Consider the following 17105-nt stretch of genomic DNA (forward strand, 5'->3'; position numbering starts at 1 on the left):
CAGTATTAATCGAACTGTGTTCCTTTTTCTTTTTAAAAATGTTTTATTGCTCTTTTTTAAATGGGCCTCATATAGTACTGACAGTCTGACAAATCTTACCTACATTGCCTGCATGCATTTTCAGTTAACAGGCCTTCTTCTTACTCTCGGTGGCCGTGGTATTACACACATTAATAGTGACGTCATCATTTCGTGTGTTTGTGTCAATTTCTATGGATAAGCGTTTGCGTTATAATGGTTAATGGAAGTAACATTAAAAAAAATTTTTTTTGCTATGGATAAAAAATAATATAAAACTTACCTTTTGTAAAACAAATACATTTTTATTAACGAACTACACAGACTAGAGTTAATAAAACAAAATTAATTTTAACGTATTCTGTTGACACATGGATTTAAAGATAATGTTCCTTACAAACCTCCGTACATTTTTGAAAAAAAAAAAAGCGCAAAACATAAGGACCACCCTCTATCAATTTAAATAATAAAATCAAAACGAATTTTTTAAAGGTTGATTTTGAATTTACAATTTTTATTATCTCAATAGTCTTATATTCTTTTATATGAATATATTTTTTATTATTGGAAACCTGTTATTAAAAAATCCATTTAAACTTCATATTGTGTAATATTTGAATTTAATATAATTTAGAGCTTTTTAAAATGATTTATTTTTTAGAATTGTTTTTTTTTTGTTGTAATTCAAATAATTATATTACCGAAAAAAAAAATTATCAAGAAAAGTGTGTTTTTTTTTTTAAGCATGATAATATTGATTTTATAATTAATTTATTTTTATTATATTATTTTATTATTAATTATTATATTTTAAATTGTTTTTTTTGTTGTAATTCGAATAATTACATTACTGAGAAAAAAATTATCGAGAAAAAGTGTTTTTTTTTTAACATAATATTGAACTTATGTCCAATTTTATTTACAACTTTGAGGTAAGTGAAATAAATAACAGGAGTTAATATATATATATATATATATATATATATATATATATATATATCATTTAAAAAAATTATTTGATCTTTTCAGCTTTAAAAAATGTTGAAAGGGTTTGTATTACTGTACACATAGATTCGAAAAAGTTGTCAAAAAACAAATATGTAACAAATAAATGTTATCAAAGGCAAGATAAGTTACTTTTCTACCTAACTGGATATGTTTTCAGTGTTTTTATTTAATGTAACATGTTTATTTAGCTCGAAAAAACATACTGTGTTTACCGATGTATTGGAAAATTCAAAATGGCACCCCACTCTCTCTTTAACACGGTAAGTTTGGGAAAAGGTGCTATAAATATAAAACTAGACAAAATACTGTTAGAAACTCGCTCAATATATGTTACCGTGACATAGGTTGACATATATTCGGTGGGTTTTTAATAGTATTTTCTCTAGTTTATTATTTATAACACCTTTTCCCAAACTTACTGTGTTAAAGAGAAAGTCGGGCGCCATTTTGAATTTTCCAATACATCGGTAAACACTGTATGTTTTTCGAGCTGAATAAACATGTTACATTGAATAAAAACACGAAAAATATATCCAGTTTGGAAGAAAAGTAACTTATCTTACCTTTGATAACATTTATTTGTTATATATTTGTTTTTTGTCAACTTTTTCGAATCTATGTGTACAGTAATACAAACCCATGTTGAAATTTTTATCGACCCACATTTATTTTGTTTAGTTTTTGGTATCATGAAATATAGGGTGGGGGTAGAACACGTAAAAAAATATATTTCCTCTAATATATTTAACGAAACCTACTTTTATTAAGTAAGTTTATTTAATAATGAATAAATATCGAAAATTTCAGGAAGATGTGACTATTTTTTAAAATTTTTACTAGATTTTTAGAACATGGGTGTGTCAACGGCTTCAAAAACGTCACTACATAGGAACGTTGTTTTAAAGGGTCGATAATGTAAACACGATTTTTGTGTCGCATTTTCATTATTTTTGTATGCTGTAAAAAATAAATAAAATATTAGCAGTTTATTTGAAGCTTTTTCTTTTTGAAGGCAAAAAAAAAAATTAGGATTATAATATTAAATTAAATTACACTTACATCTTGTTACATATAGGGTGGGCGTAAAACTGTGGTGCGCGTTGGAGGTACCTATTGACAATTGTTGATAGTTTTGTGAAGATTTTATCTCGCCTAAAGGTTTCTTTTTATTAAGTTCAAAAGTTGGCTGGATTAAAAAAAAAAAAAAGAAGACATATTTAACGAAACAAAAATTTCACTTAAACGATTTATTTGCAACAAAGAAATAATATTATTTTTTGTCTTTCAAAAAAACAAAAAAATATAGAAGGTTCGCACTTAATGTGACGTCATTCGGCGGGAAATTTTCGGTTTTTTTTCCGCTTATACATTTTCTTTCGAAACAAGTAAGTTATTTATTTTTTGATTTTGTCCGCATTATTTAGATTATTCGAACTCCTATTATTATCGAGATTGTTATATTCACAATATTTCAGCTGAATCTTGTTGATATAGATGTTTTCAAACATGGGAATATTTATGTCGAACTGAGCAAATCCCCCACCCCGGATCCACATTAAACTGACTTCTTGCTTTATATCGTGCTGGAGTGGGAAACATGTAAATAACATCGGGACACTAGTAAACTTTTTTCAGTTCGGAAATAATCCTCATTTAAAAAAAAATTCAGTGCTTATTAAGTAGCAGATCGATTTTTTTTTTAATATGTCGTTTCAACCAAAAACAATATTACGTACTAACTTAATTGTCATGCTGCAAATAGTAATATATTCTAAAATTACGAAAAATCGAGTAGAAATTTATTTATAGTTAAAAGGGTAAATTTTTACGACGTGCTCCAGAAGCACCCCAACCTCCCCATGTTAAGAACGGCTTTCGGAATAAACACCCCTCAACCTGGAAAGCCGTTCTTATCATGGGGAGATTGGGGGGGGGTTATTCCGAAAGCCGTTCTTAACATTAAGTTGGGGGTGTTTATACTATGCTGGGGCATTCGTAAAAAAATACCGTTAAAAGTAATTTTTATGGAAAAGTGGGTAAAATCGCATTTTTCGTAACGTCGTTATAAAAGTAGACAGTAGGAGTCTACACACAGGGGACATAACTCCGAAAGGAATATTTTAGATAACTTGTGTAATATTTGTTGTCTGTGTCGATATATACTATTTTTGGTATTATTATACAAACACCGTGACAGCGTTAGGGTTAGGGTTGGGTTTAGGGTTAGGGTTTACGGTTAGGGTTAGGGGTTAGGGTTAGGGTTAATTCGCTGTCACGGTGTTTGTATAGTTTTACCCTATTTTTTGTACTAAAAGCACAATAACAGTTATTCTACTCGGTGAATTTTCGTAATTTTTTGATATATTACTATTTTCGACAAGTACGTAATATTGTTTTTGCTTAAAACGATATATTTAAAAAATCGATTTACCGAATTGTAGTAGACTGGTGGATGTATCATACATATCCCCCAGTCGTACAAAATAGGAAAAATGAATTGTTTTGAGGAAGAAACGAACAACGTGTTAAATTGAATTAAACGAACTAAAATTTATTTCATGAAGAAACAAACGAAAGAAAAGGGTACAGACAGCTATAGCACTAGGTGTATCAGAATTTTTGTAGGAATTTTTGACACCCCTAACACGAAACTGAATAAAATATAAAAATCTCGTAATTTCTCTTTTAAAAGTGGGTTGTTTATTTTCTTTAGTGATTATACTTCCAAAATAAACTATTAAAGTTGTTTTAAAAGTAATAGAAATATATATATATTTTTTAAAACAGTAATGAATTTTCCGAACTCAATATTTTTCAATTTTTAAACTTTAAAAATCTATCAAAATTTTTCTATTGATTCTATTTTTACAATATTTTCAGGGTCAATGTGAAATTTTATGTTCTTTCCAATAAACCGAATATAATATTTTAGACAAACGTTTTTTTTTTAATTCACGCCCCCCCCCCCATTTTCAAGTTTCTATTAAAAAGTAAATAATTAATTTACTCACCGAAAAGTAAATAATTAATTTACTCACAAATTGAAGAGAAAAGGTCAATAAATAATATATTCAAATTTAAAATAAAAAAAACGTAGTGTTTTTGAGAATTTTACCTGTAAAGTTTGAAGTTTAAAACCTTTTTTTTTAAACCACGTTATTTGTTTTTTCTTTTTTTTTTTAATGGAACCTTGGTCCTTGCTCCTTTTAATTGAAAAATTTTTTTCGAGGAGTTATAAGAGTGGAAAGACAGTGGGTCGAATAATTCACGCCTCCCATTTTGAAATGTCTATTAAAAAGTAAATAATCAATTTATGTACCAAAGTGTTATATATCACAAATTGAAAAGAAAAGGTATTCAAATTTAAAACAAACAAAAAAAAGAACTGTTTTTTTAGAAATTTACCTGTAAAGTCCGAAGTTTAAAACCTTTTTTAAAAAAAAACCACGTCGTTTTTTTTTTTTTTTAATGAAACCTTGGTCCGTGCTCCTTTAATTGAAAAAAAAAAATTAGGGCTTGAATTACATTTTTCGAGGAGTTATAAGCTTGGAAAGATGGGGTGGAATTATTCACTATTTTCACGAAATTTCTAACACACCTAGTACAGCACATGTTTAGTTTGGCGCGCGTCTCTCGCTGTTAGCTGGTGAGAGGGAAAGTCTATTGTTGTAGAGAGAGAGAGAGAGAGAGAGAAAGTCTATTGTTGTAGAGAGAGAGAGAGAAAGTCAATCCAGGCCATGGAGATAGAAAGCATGTAAGGTGTACGTACTGTCTGTTGATTCTTGCCCCCCACACACATTCACATAGTAGCAGGTGACGTGAGGCGCGCGGGCGCGAGCGCCCTGAACTGGAGCGGATGGTCCGTCGACCGCTCAGCTCGGGAGCTGAGTCGAAAAGAGGAGAAAACAGCTCAGGTCTCTTGCTTTTATAGTTGTTTCCGGTGGTCTTTTGCGCATGTGTGGATTTCCTTCAAAGGGGAAGTGATGTTGCCCATGTATGCGTACGTTTGTGAATGTGAGTGTATGTATGTGTGTGTACGTGTGCACATATGTTTGTGTGCGCGTATGTGTATGACAAGAAAAATTGGCTTGAGATGTGTTTTTGTGCAAGACTAGAAGAGCTTGTACAGACTAAAGCTTAAGAAACACCAAAAATTCTGGTACATGATTTGATATTTGTGGCCTGGCGGACCAATCAAAAGGTTTGATTTTTTAGGGACATTCAGCCCCCTCCCCCCCTCCCTAAAATTTTGGAAAAACAAAGCCGGGTTGACTTGTTTTCAAAAACGAGGCTGCGTTGGCGTGTTTTACTTGTAAACAATATTCGAATACAGTTTTGGCTAGGAGCAAAGTGTAGTATCTGTTCTAATACCACACTCCACCTTTTCTGGAGGAGAAATCCTTTTAGATTGAGGCAATTTTTATTTTTGTTCCTATCCAGAGTGCCCCTTTTTTTTGGGGGGGGGAAGCTGAATTTTTCTCACATCAAAAACAGACCTTGTGTCTAACTATGCCCTCATGAGGAGGCAAATAAATAGGAACAATATTCAAAATGGCAACCAGTGAATTTATAAGGAATACATTGGTAAATAAAGGTTTCACTTAATATCATGAGAACTACTTACCAGCGACAATTTTAATTATGATAGTCGTTTGAAACAAACCCTTTGTGAGAAATTCCATTTACATCGCCATGTTTCTTGTTTAAGCCGCTTACACAGTTCTAGTAGACGGCCCATGTTTGAATGAGTCAAGTTAATTACTTAGCGCCCTTTTTTGTATCATGCTTTTTCATTTTGCAGTCCATGTTAAACCACTCGGCAGGAAGAACTCACCAATGGCCGCTCCGAAAAGAAAGCCTTACAGAAAAGGGAACTGCCACAATTTATTCATGTTATGGCATCCTTTTTTGAACATTTTCTTCTTGGTTATATCTACTAAATATTGGAACTTTTCTCCATTCAATTAGAATCCCAACCCTAACCCAAGGGACTTGCTTTATGGCTAAGTAAAGGCACCAGAACTCTTGCCGAGAACACCATGGATCCTTGCGAAGAAATTAACTAATACTCAAACAATAGGAGTTTAACTACTGGCTCCCTAATATAGGTAGGCAAAATTTGCCCACTTGCACAAGCGCGCATATTTTTGACACACGTGTCAAAAATATGCGCGCGTTCGCACATACAAAAATGGCCACCAATGATAACATAGAATTATATGGCTTAATATCTGAAAAACTACTCATTTGCAGAAAAATATGCGCGGTGTTGCACGGATAGAATGGTCACCACTGATAGCATTAACCAATGTAATTCCTTAATATCCAGAAAACTACTCGTTTGCAGCAAAATTATGCCTGCTTACGTGTACATAAATGGTCACCACTGATAACATAAGGAATTATATGTATCTGTATACAGATTTTTCTTTATTTTTAATTTCCTTGTGTCTTTATTGAAAAGTGAAAGCAGAAAAAAACAAACAAAAAACCCTTTAGCCAATAAACAAACAAAAAAAAAGCCCCCTAACTAAGTGGTCAGAAAGTAGATGCTCATTTTAAGTGAAATTTAGATGGAAAAGTGATCACCCAGTTTTTGAAAAAGTAATATCTTCATATCATGAAAACAATTTCTTTGTGACGGAAACGATTAGCGGATTAGTTTTTAGCACACCGAAATCTACAAAAAAAAATATATTTTCTATGCGAACGTGAGACGGGTCTTAAAGTAAAATTTTATTAAATATGTAACGCATGGAAAGCTAATCGTATTTAAAAAAAAAAAAAAAAATTCTTGTGCAGCTAGTGAATTTTTAAACCAACGCATTTCAGGTGAAAACATTATGCCCTTACATGTCGTTGAAATTAGTAAAAATTCCAAAAATAAGGAAAAATGATCTAGTAGAAAAATAACTGCAAGTAAAAATGGGATATATCGAATTTTATTGTATGTTTTAATATGGAAAGGTTTGTAGCATTTAACAAACTATTTTATATATGCGAATCAATGCACTCTGCCAACCGGTTGGTCAGTCTTGTCGAATCACATTGTCAAAGGGCATTTTGCTCTTTCTTTCTTTTCAGTTCGAGAAACAATCTCGTCTTTCTTCTGCAATAAACTCCTTTTGTTGTTATGTTTCAAGGAGATGTTTTGTTGTTTTTGTGATTATTAATTAAATAATTATTAGGAGACTAATGCACTAGGTGTATCAGAAAGTGGCCATTAAAAATGATGATCAGAACTTTAATAATACAACTTACTATTTTTCAAAGCTTATAACTACTTGAAAAATGTAATTAAAACCCTAATTTTTTTTTCAGTTAAAGGAGCAAAGACCAAATGATTGAAAAATAACAGGTTTAATAGCAAATTATGCAATATTTGTTCTTTTAAAGCTGTTTTCTTTAAAAAAATATAAAGAAAATCAACATATAAATGCCAAAATATCACTTACCTAAAAAAAAATACTATTATATGGGTAGTTCCATTCTTCATTGTTAAGAATTTATCCATATTTATATTTTAAATTCCATGTATTTTTTAAATAAAAGGATTTTTTAAAGCGAGGGTCGTAGAAAATCGCATTTTCGTAAAGTGTTTTGCGGCAAGCTTAACGAGCTGCTGCTGCTAATATTAAATTTATCAAATATGGATTTTTCCAAGTGACATAAATAATGTCTCTTTTTTTATTGTGTATATTAACCAAAATTAGTATTTTTCGTCCTTGTAGTTAAAAAGAAAGGCACATTCACAAGTTTTTCCCTTAAAACAAAAAATCCACTTCATCGTTTTTTTTTTAAATTCTTTTAATGAAATACACAAGTTTTTGATAGATATATTTTAATACTTCTTTATAAAATTAGTTTTTAACCTTTAAAAAATACAAAGAATGAAATTCTTTAATAAAACAAGGATGAAACTTTTAAAGCTGCAGTGACTTTTTTTTTTTTGCTGTAACAAAGTTTATAATATTAATAACACTAACATCTAATTTTTAATGTTACAAAAAATGAAAATGTGACGATATTTGTAGATGAATTGCAATTTTTTATTTAAAAAAAACTGCGATATTTATGTTAAAAACTAGATAAAAAAAAAAAGCCACTGCAGCCTTTTTTTCATATTTTTATCCTTGTTTTATTAAAGAGTTTTGTTTCAAAAAAAAAATTATAATTTCTTATTGTTGCATTTAATCTCTTAATAAGTCGTAAAAAATGTAGAAAAAAGTTGCCGCAGCTTTTTTAAATGTTTTCATCTATGTCTTAGTTGGGCTTACCTACGGTAAAAATGGGTTCGTCCAAGGGCTATAAAAAGCCGATACCAGAGTAATTCAGGGAGTAACTGCTGAGGTTGTTTGGGTAACATGTCGTGTTGAGTCATTTCGTTCAAAATCATGTGTTGAATTGTTAGAGGAGTTCAGGTTTTACTCGATGGAGTTGTTCGGGATCATGTTGTGGTGTGTTGAATCGTCGGAAATGTTTGGGTTCCAATCGATGGAGTTATTCGGGATCGTGCCGTGTAGAATTGTCAAAGTTGTTCGGGATTGTGTCGAATTGGCGGAGGTGTTCGGGTTCAAATTGACTGTATTCTTCAGAATTGCTGGATTGTGTGGACGAAATTGTTTGGGACCGTGCTGCTGCGTGTGATTTTTTTTTTGTTTTGTCTCTCTCTTCCCTCGTGAAACAACATAATCTCAAACACCAAGACATCATCATTTTCTGCATTGTCATTGGCCTGGATGACACTAACTGTATATCGAATGGATACCATAACAGTTAGTTTGTTGCATCTTGTCATAGCAAAGGTCCATACAAAATTTCAACCAAATCGGCCCTGTAGTTTCCAAGAAAAGGTTGAGTGGACAGACAAACTAAGAGAAATATAATATAGATATTTTTAAATGTTTTGGAAATTGTTCTTTTTTTTTTTTTTCGATTATCAAATTTGTTTTTAATAAAAAACTTAAAAGCATTTATTTTGTGCAGGTTTTAAAGATTTTAAAGGCAGGTACTTTGCCGAGATGTCGTCCAGAAAGATGAGGCGAACTGCTAAGCCGAACAACTCTGCACTGCAACCCAAGAGTAAGTTGATTTGAATCATTTTTTTTATTTAATTAACATACAGTCTATCACTGAACATTTTAGTCTTTCTTTTACTAATTTCTATCTATATAAAGTTAAGTGTATGCTTATAAGGGTTCGTACAGACTTGAAAAGACTTTATTTCAAATGAATAATCCTTTAAAATATGTAAAATGTCTTGAAAAGGCCTTGAAAGCCATATTCTTTATGACCAGTAAAAATTTGTGCCAAAATATTAAAAATAAAATCAAAATGAGTACTATTAAATTATTTCTCAAGTATTAATAAAAAATAATATAATAATACCATTACAATATTTGGTGCAAATCTATAAACGGGCCACAACAAATCTTTTTTATAATAAAAATCTGAAAAAAAATCTTTATAATGTACATACTTGTCACTGCATGAAAATGTCATATTTGAAAAATCACGTAAATCGATCAAGTAGTTTTTTTTATTTAAGAAAGTCAAATATTAGACATTTTATTGAAGAAAAACTTCACGCTATCTTGTTTTTGAATAATACACTGCTAGCGACACCTATTGGGAATGTTTGGAGTATAAGATCAGCAAGGGGCAGACAATCGACTTTCCACTCTCTAAAAAAAAAACTTGGAAAATTGAGACATTTATAAGTTTTTGAGGATGTTGAAAATGAAAATAACATTTAAAATTACAGCAAACGAGTAGTTTCCATGTTAAATGTTAGGTTAAAGAAAGTGGGTGATCACTTTTCTATAATAATTTAACGTATAATGATCACCCACTTTGTGGCCAGAGGATGTTGAAAACGAAAATGTTTAAAATTCCAGCCAACGAGTAGTTTCCAAGATATAAAAAATTTTACGTAAATTGAGCACCCACACGTTGACGCTCCTCCAACAAAAATTTGGCAAATGTGTTTCAGCAGCGTAAATTCAAGTTTTACACTATTGGGAGGGATTTTATTGAAGCAGTCGAGTGCCGTACATTGTTATTACATATGTGTATGTTACGTTTATGGGGGCAAAAAAATTAATCTGCAATTAAACAAAGAACAAGTGAATTTATTGGAAGCCTGGAAAAATCATGGATTACAATAGAAAAATGCAAGCATGAAAAGTAATATGGTTAAGCTTAAACAGGAAAAGTAAAGGACTAGTTGTTAAAACTGGAAAAGAAAAGGACAAGATATTCTAGTAAAAATATAATAAATTTATAACTTAAAATATTGCAGCATTAAGAATTCAATTTAACATTACATAATCAATTCTTGATGCTGCAATATTTTAAGTTATAAATTTATTATATTTTTTTACTAGAATATCTTGTCCTTTACTTTTCCATGTTTAACCATATAACTTTTCATGCTCGCATTTTTCTATCGTAATTTAAAATATGTATCTATTTTTTGATTTATTTTATTTTTTTTTTGACAGATAATCTGCCTCCAATTCAACAAAACGAGATGGAAGTTATTGAGAATTATGATGATGGAAGTTTGTTTTGTAATCTTTTGAAAAAATCTGGCGTTCAATTAAAATCCACCAATCACAGTAACGAACTTAGTAAGTAAATTTACTTGTAATTTAATTTATCTCTGTTGTGGCTTTTGTGAGAAATGCAGGATAATAAAAATACAACGCAATTGATAAAACAATAAATGAAATCTGATAAATGTAAAGATAACAACATTTTATTAAGAAGATATTTTAACTTTTAGCAAGCGTAACATAGTGCAGATGCGCGCATACAAATGCATGCGAAATAATGTCACAGGTAAAGAAAAAAAGACTATAAAAAAGAGAAAAAAGATGATTATTTGAGAGATGTGGAGAATGTTAGAGATCACGTGCAAGGCGTGAATGATGCTTGAGAAGACGATCACGTGCGGGACATCACAGCAGTAACGAGAGAATGAGGAAATGTTGTACAACAAAAAAAAATGCGAGTTGAAGTTCTTTTCTATTCTTGGTCTCCTTTGCGACTGAGGCTACAACATGTTGGTTTCTGGACAACGTTACACAAAGAGTAAAGTGTTGTTGCAATATTTTTGACTAATAATGGGGTATTGTCCTTTACAATTGGAAGATTCTATTTATAAACAATGCTGCTAGGAACTGACGAATCAAATTAATTCACGTTCTGCTACCAAACCAATCAGAAACCAGAATTGCTCCATAAAAAAAATTAAACCTTTTCTGTAGTCACCTCGCATGTATTTTCTTTGTGTCAACATGGGAAGAATCTTTTGCTCTGCGACTTCAGTCACCTCCAGGACTTGTATAGAACGACTAACCATCAGAAACTGTTCTGAAACTAAACATGGCTTACAACTCACGAAGTGTGGTACCTGTTCTGGTAATACGTGTCATATTTTCTTTTCTCCTTCCTAGACTGAGGCAATTGAATTTTTTTGGCGGACCTGAACAAGAGTGCCCCCCCTCCCAATTTTAACTGGTATTCTGCAATTAGTATTTTTTACGACCTAATCCAGTACAGTATAAACACCCCCCAACCTCTCCATGTTAAGAACAGCTTTCGGAATACCCCCCCCCCCCACACACACACCTCGAAAACTATACTACATACTAAAATATACTATAAAAATTATAGTGGGAGTGATTCTTGTTCAGGTTCGCTTTTTTATTTTTTATTTTTTTTGTCTCGATCTGGAATTTCTCTTTTTGGAGATCTGGATTTTTTTCTATATTAAAATCCAACTTTGTGTCTAATTCTGCTTGTGTTTGTGAGAAAATTGTCTCATTCGTGTAAGTGAAAGTTTGTCAGTTAGAAATATGTATGGATATGTGTGTTATCAACAGTATAATTATTTTGTAATACTGATAGCTTCATCAATTAAGTAGATGCTGCTGGTTGTTAGGGCTGTGCTGATTTTATGTAGATGATGTTGATGATGAGTACGGCATAATCACATTGACACACCGGTTCCCACTGGATCACCGAAGTTAAGCAACGTTGAACCTGGTTAAATATATGGCCATTTGAGACTTCCAGGCGCTGTATGTGCTCTCCGCTTATCCAATATTTGTTGTTTTTTGAGTACCGTGTGATGCTGTCATGTAATTTCATAACAAAACGTCTTTTTACAAAGTGGTTTACAGCAATGAGGTATACATTTTTTATTTTTTATTATTTAGAAAACATCAGTTTTTATTATAAAAAAGAAAATAATATTTTGTAAGGTTTTATTTCAATTCAAACAAAAAATGGAATAGAAGAAAGTTTGGTGCTTATGCACTTATGTTACCGTGCTATTTTATAAAAATAGTATTTTCAAGTTAAATTCAACTTTTACAATATCTTTTTTTTACTATTATTAAATTGTTAGGTGAAAATGCAGAATAATTACAAAACACCCTCCCCATCTTAAGAATGTATTTCTAAATAACGTTATTTCAACACTGTAACATAAGTACCAAAAGTTTATTTGTATAAAACTAAATGAAAAACATGATTAAATGGGAGAGGAATGTTTAATACAACAAATAAGACGTATTATTTGGATTCATCGGACTACTGTTCTCATCTTGAGTGTCATTTTCACAATAGCAATGCAACCTCCAACCTTCTTCAAGTGTATCTTGTCGAACTTGGGAATTTCGACGGAATTTCGAGTGAAACCCTTTATTTACTTCACAGGAGTAGCGTGCTCTTGTTCTGTCAGCCATGACTGGATAGAGGTCCTAAGTAATTTGCAATTGTATTCAGAAACAAATAAGACTTCCAAAAATGTTATCATTTTTATACATATTTATGTTATATTCTGTTACTGTTAATTAATAAATACTGAACATTTTATTAAAATTAGTTGATTTCCTGAATTTTGGTAAATTTTTAAGTGGAGGGGGAGTTTACGACTCTAAAATAGAATCCCCCAAACTTCTGAAGCGCTTTATTTAGAAACCCATTCTTAGCATGGGTTAAGGTGTTTTGTAATTATCCTGTACTTTCACCTAACAATTTAATAAAAAATTATATTTATATTAACGTTATTATTTAGAAACCTATTCTTAACGTAGGGAGAGGAGGTGAGGATGTTTTGCAACTATTATGTACTTTCACCGAACAATGTAATAAAAAAGGATATCGTAAAACTTGGATTTAACTTAAAAATAGTATTATGAAAATAGCACTGTAATTTTGTTTTATTTCGTTAAAAAATTGCTTTGGTTTAATTTTAATTCAAACGGCTGAACTCAGCACCACTTTTTTTAAAAGTAAAATCCGCCTTTAAATGAGTTAAAACTCAAACCACTTATCCAGTAAAGTAAAAAAAAAAAAAAAAAACTTATCTTGCCTATGATAACATTTATTAGGTTTGTTTTGCAATCCACAAAAGTATGAAAAAGTGGTCACAAAACAAATATATGACAAATAAATGTTACCAAAGGCAAGATAAGTTACTCTTCTACCTACCTCAATAAATTTTTGATGTTGTAAATATTTATTTTATTAAAAAAAACAAGTAGTGTCGAGCATTGCATGAGAACAAGGAAAAATGGCCACAATGTCTCTTGAAATCTTTGAAGTCTCGACAATAACTTAAAAATATACAAAACAGTAGTAAAAACCTCCACAAAAATTGTCATGGCAACTTAAAGCCGTAAAAATGAGACTTAATTATGCTAATTAGTTTAATGTACTTGAAAACATTATAATTGTAATCTGTACAAAATCTCCTTTCATTTGATATGCTACAAGCCATATTTTGTTTAGAATTTCTTTGAATTGTGTCGTGGTGGCCACCCAAGATTTATGATATCACGGACATGAGAAGCGGTAATTTTCACATCATCTAGTGTGGCTTCAGTCTGCATAGGCAAATTTGGAAGAGAGTTATTTGTTGGCTCTAAAGTGGAGTTGGAAGCGAATCGCCAAGCAAGCAGTTCCGCTTTCTTGGATGCTGTACATCCGATCTTCTGGTTGTTGGTTAGTAGGAAAATTACTGATTGCTCTTTATTCACTACTCTATTACAGATTTTCCAGAAATCATGAGTTCCTATCTTTTGCGATTCTATGTGTCTCCATGGTTATTTCAGCATGCTTTCTTTTGACTGTCACTATTTCTCTCTTACAATGATTTCTAGCATCTATGAATTTTTGCCTCTTTGTATTTGACTTATGATGTATGAACTGGTGGAATGCATGCTGTCTTTGTGCAATGGCAGCTGCACAATCTGTAGTGAACCATGGGGGTGAGTGGGGCTTGCTGTAATACTTCCATGTGGGAACATTTACTACAATGCCCGCTTTGCACCATTCAGTTGTCTCATTGGCACACTGTTCAGCAGGAAGAGAAAAAAAGATATTAGTACATGGGACATCTCTGATGTGTTCTCTGATGGCTTCTGTCAGCCCTTTTGTAGTGCCTTGTTGTTTTAAGCATTGGCTGCTCACTTTGAGGTTGGGATTTAAGTGTGATATCAACTACTACCACTAGGTGGTCTGCATTTCCAAGTGGACTGTGGGCATTAGTCACACAATCCTCGGGTACTGTGGTGAAGAATAGGCTTAGAAGTGAAGCCTGCTGGTGTTCACGATCTGGAGGCGGGTCTGTGTGAGAGAATAGGCTACAGAGAAGCTATAAGTAGAGCATCCAGCTGCATCTGTGTAACCTGAAAAACCAAGCCAATTTTTCTGGTGGACATTAAAGTCATAAAACACATCTATTTGGGCGTTACTATCTAAGGAAAGTGCTGCGTCTATACTATCAGGGACATGATCGATTAGGTTACAATCCTGACTTGAGGGAGAATAGTAGAGAAAATATAAGTAACGCAATATATATATATATATATATATATATATATATATATTATTATTATTGGTAGAACCAACCTCAGTAGATACCATAGAAAATGGTTGTGAAGAATCAAGAAGGATGACAAAATTGAGGAGAAAGAGCCCTATTGGAAGTGTGGTGAGAATACTGGTGCCTTATTGCCACCTAAATTCTAGAGAAGGTCAACTGTCATTATCAACAATAACATGAAATACTTTGCGATAGTTAGTGAAAGAGGCAAAGAGTGCTGGAAATCTGGGGAGCATTAGTGTCGCTCAGGCTCCAAGGAACACCGCTTGTTATTGCTATCGTGTAGTGAGAATTCCTAGAGAATACAACTACTGAAATCTATTGATTGGCCATATATTTGATGACAGATCTTAGCAATTTTTTATTTTCAAATTTTTTTCTAAATATGAAAAGTCGTCAGAAAATCAGATAATATGAGGCAAGTTTTTTTTTTTTTACTCGCAAAAAAATGAAACCTTTATTAAAATATAAAATTTTTGGTTTAATAAACTTTTTTGTGGTATTCAAACAGTTTTCTTTTTTCTTTTCCATTGTCAAGATCTTATGTCACCACTAAAAATCAACAATTTCTCCCGGTGGTGTTGTATAAATTTATTTTATAAATGTCTGAAAATTTTGGACTTAAATAAATGTTTCATTTATTTAAAAAAATAAAAATTTTCTCATCATTATCTGATTTTTTTTATATTTCTAATGTTACTATCCTATTATATTTAATTATCTTTATGTTACAGCACAAAATATGTAAAATATGCAGTGGAAAATTTTTTATTATTCTCTTTATATTACTGTAGAATTTCTCATGGTCTTTTAAGTAATATACCCAATTCAATCATTTTTTGCATTTGATAATAATTTCTCTGTAATTTTTTTTTTTCTTGTAGATGTAGAAAATATCGAATTCTATAGAAAACTTACCATCAATTTGAAACGACATGAAAATTACCCACAGGTATGTACAACTACTATTTTAACAGCATTCTCTCTCTTCTACCATATAATGGTGATGCAGGTAGACTAATTCTTACTTATACAGAGTATGGAATTTGCAGACTAAATTCCAATCTAATTGTGGATGGTGCTAAACTGCATCCAATGATGAAATCCCAATTTGTGATATTTTGGGTTGTGTAGGGCCACCACCTTTTTTTATTATTATTCCCAGGCAGTGGCATGCAGAGATCTGGTGATGTCCGAGGCCAATTCCTTTATTATATTCTCCAAAGATTCAAGTATAAGTCATAGTACAGAGAAATATTATGAGAAAGAGAGATAATTTGAATATGATTGGATGCCAACGGCTGCTGCTCTGTCACCTTCTCCCACTCTTGACATACTACTATTCACAGGTCCATTTAAACCTGGAAGCAGTACTAGTTGTTGGGGCCTCACCTAAGAGTGAACTCAAATCTTTCCTGGTGATGTTCAGGACCAACTCCTTAGTTGTATACTCCAAAGATTCAAGTATAAGATGTTAAGAACTTAAAACATTATCACTTTTACCAAAATGACTTGATTTGGTATTAAATAACCCAGAGATTATTCCATGCTTATCTTTATTAATTTGGATTTCTCATTATGTCGAAAGATGTCTCCATTCTGGTCATTTTTTTCATTGCAGGTATTGGATGAGTTTCTAGAAGGTTTGCAGCAGTACATTGAAAGCAGAGATAGGTAAATAAGGTTTATATTTTGTGCAACAGTTTGTAGTTAGAATTTCTATATTCATCCACCTAATCATGTTTGCATATACATTAGCATTTTCAGTGCTTGTAGGTTGACATACACAAGTGAAATATGACAGTTCAAAATAAATCAACAGGAATCCTCTTTGGGATATTTACATATCAGACAAAGGTAGATATCTACACCAAAATTAAGGAAAATTATCAAGTAGAATTTTAATTAAATATATAAATTAGTTTTATTGTATATTTTCGATTCTCCATTGACGCAAACACATTTTATGTTTTTAAAATGGAGAATAGTCATTGAATATGTTTGTGCCAATGTATGTCAACCGACAAGCACCTCATCTGTAATAACCATTTTATGGAAATGAGACTGTTCAATCACCAAAGATGAAATATATAAGTAAGTGAAAATTAACTGGTATTGCTATGTAACGGGATTGTCCCCGGGGTAATAAAAAAATCAGGATAGTAAATAAGAATTATAA

The 17105-nt window shown here is 31.6% G+C and overlaps 1 protein-coding gene across 1 annotated transcript in view; it reads left to right on the plus strand.

Annotated features, from left to right (window-relative positions):
* The first annotated feature begins 2128 nt into the window (after nt 1-2128).
* The window catches only part of LOC145243368 (Fanconi anemia group D2 protein-like), a 212310-nt gene continuing 197333 nt past the window's right edge, over nt 2129-17105 (plus strand). The window contains exons 1-5 of the mRNA XM_080106191.1: nt 2129-2411; nt 9013-9108; nt 10530-10658; nt 15811-15878; nt 16548-16600. Of these exons, the coding sequence (XP_079962317.1) occupies nt 9048-9108; nt 10530-10658; nt 15811-15878; nt 16548-16600 (311 nt within the window). The 5' untranslated portion in view covers nt 2129-2411; nt 9013-9047. The remainder of the gene's footprint in view (nt 2412-9012; nt 9109-10529; nt 10659-15810; nt 15879-16547; nt 16601-17105) is intronic.

Source organism: Euprymna scolopes, chromosome 22 (assembly GCF_053919585.1).
Source record: "Euprymna scolopes isolate OS-2025 chromosome 22, ASM5391958v1, whole genome shotgun sequence".
Lineage (NCBI taxonomy): Eukaryota > Metazoa > Mollusca > Cephalopoda > Sepiida > Sepiolidae > Euprymna > Euprymna scolopes.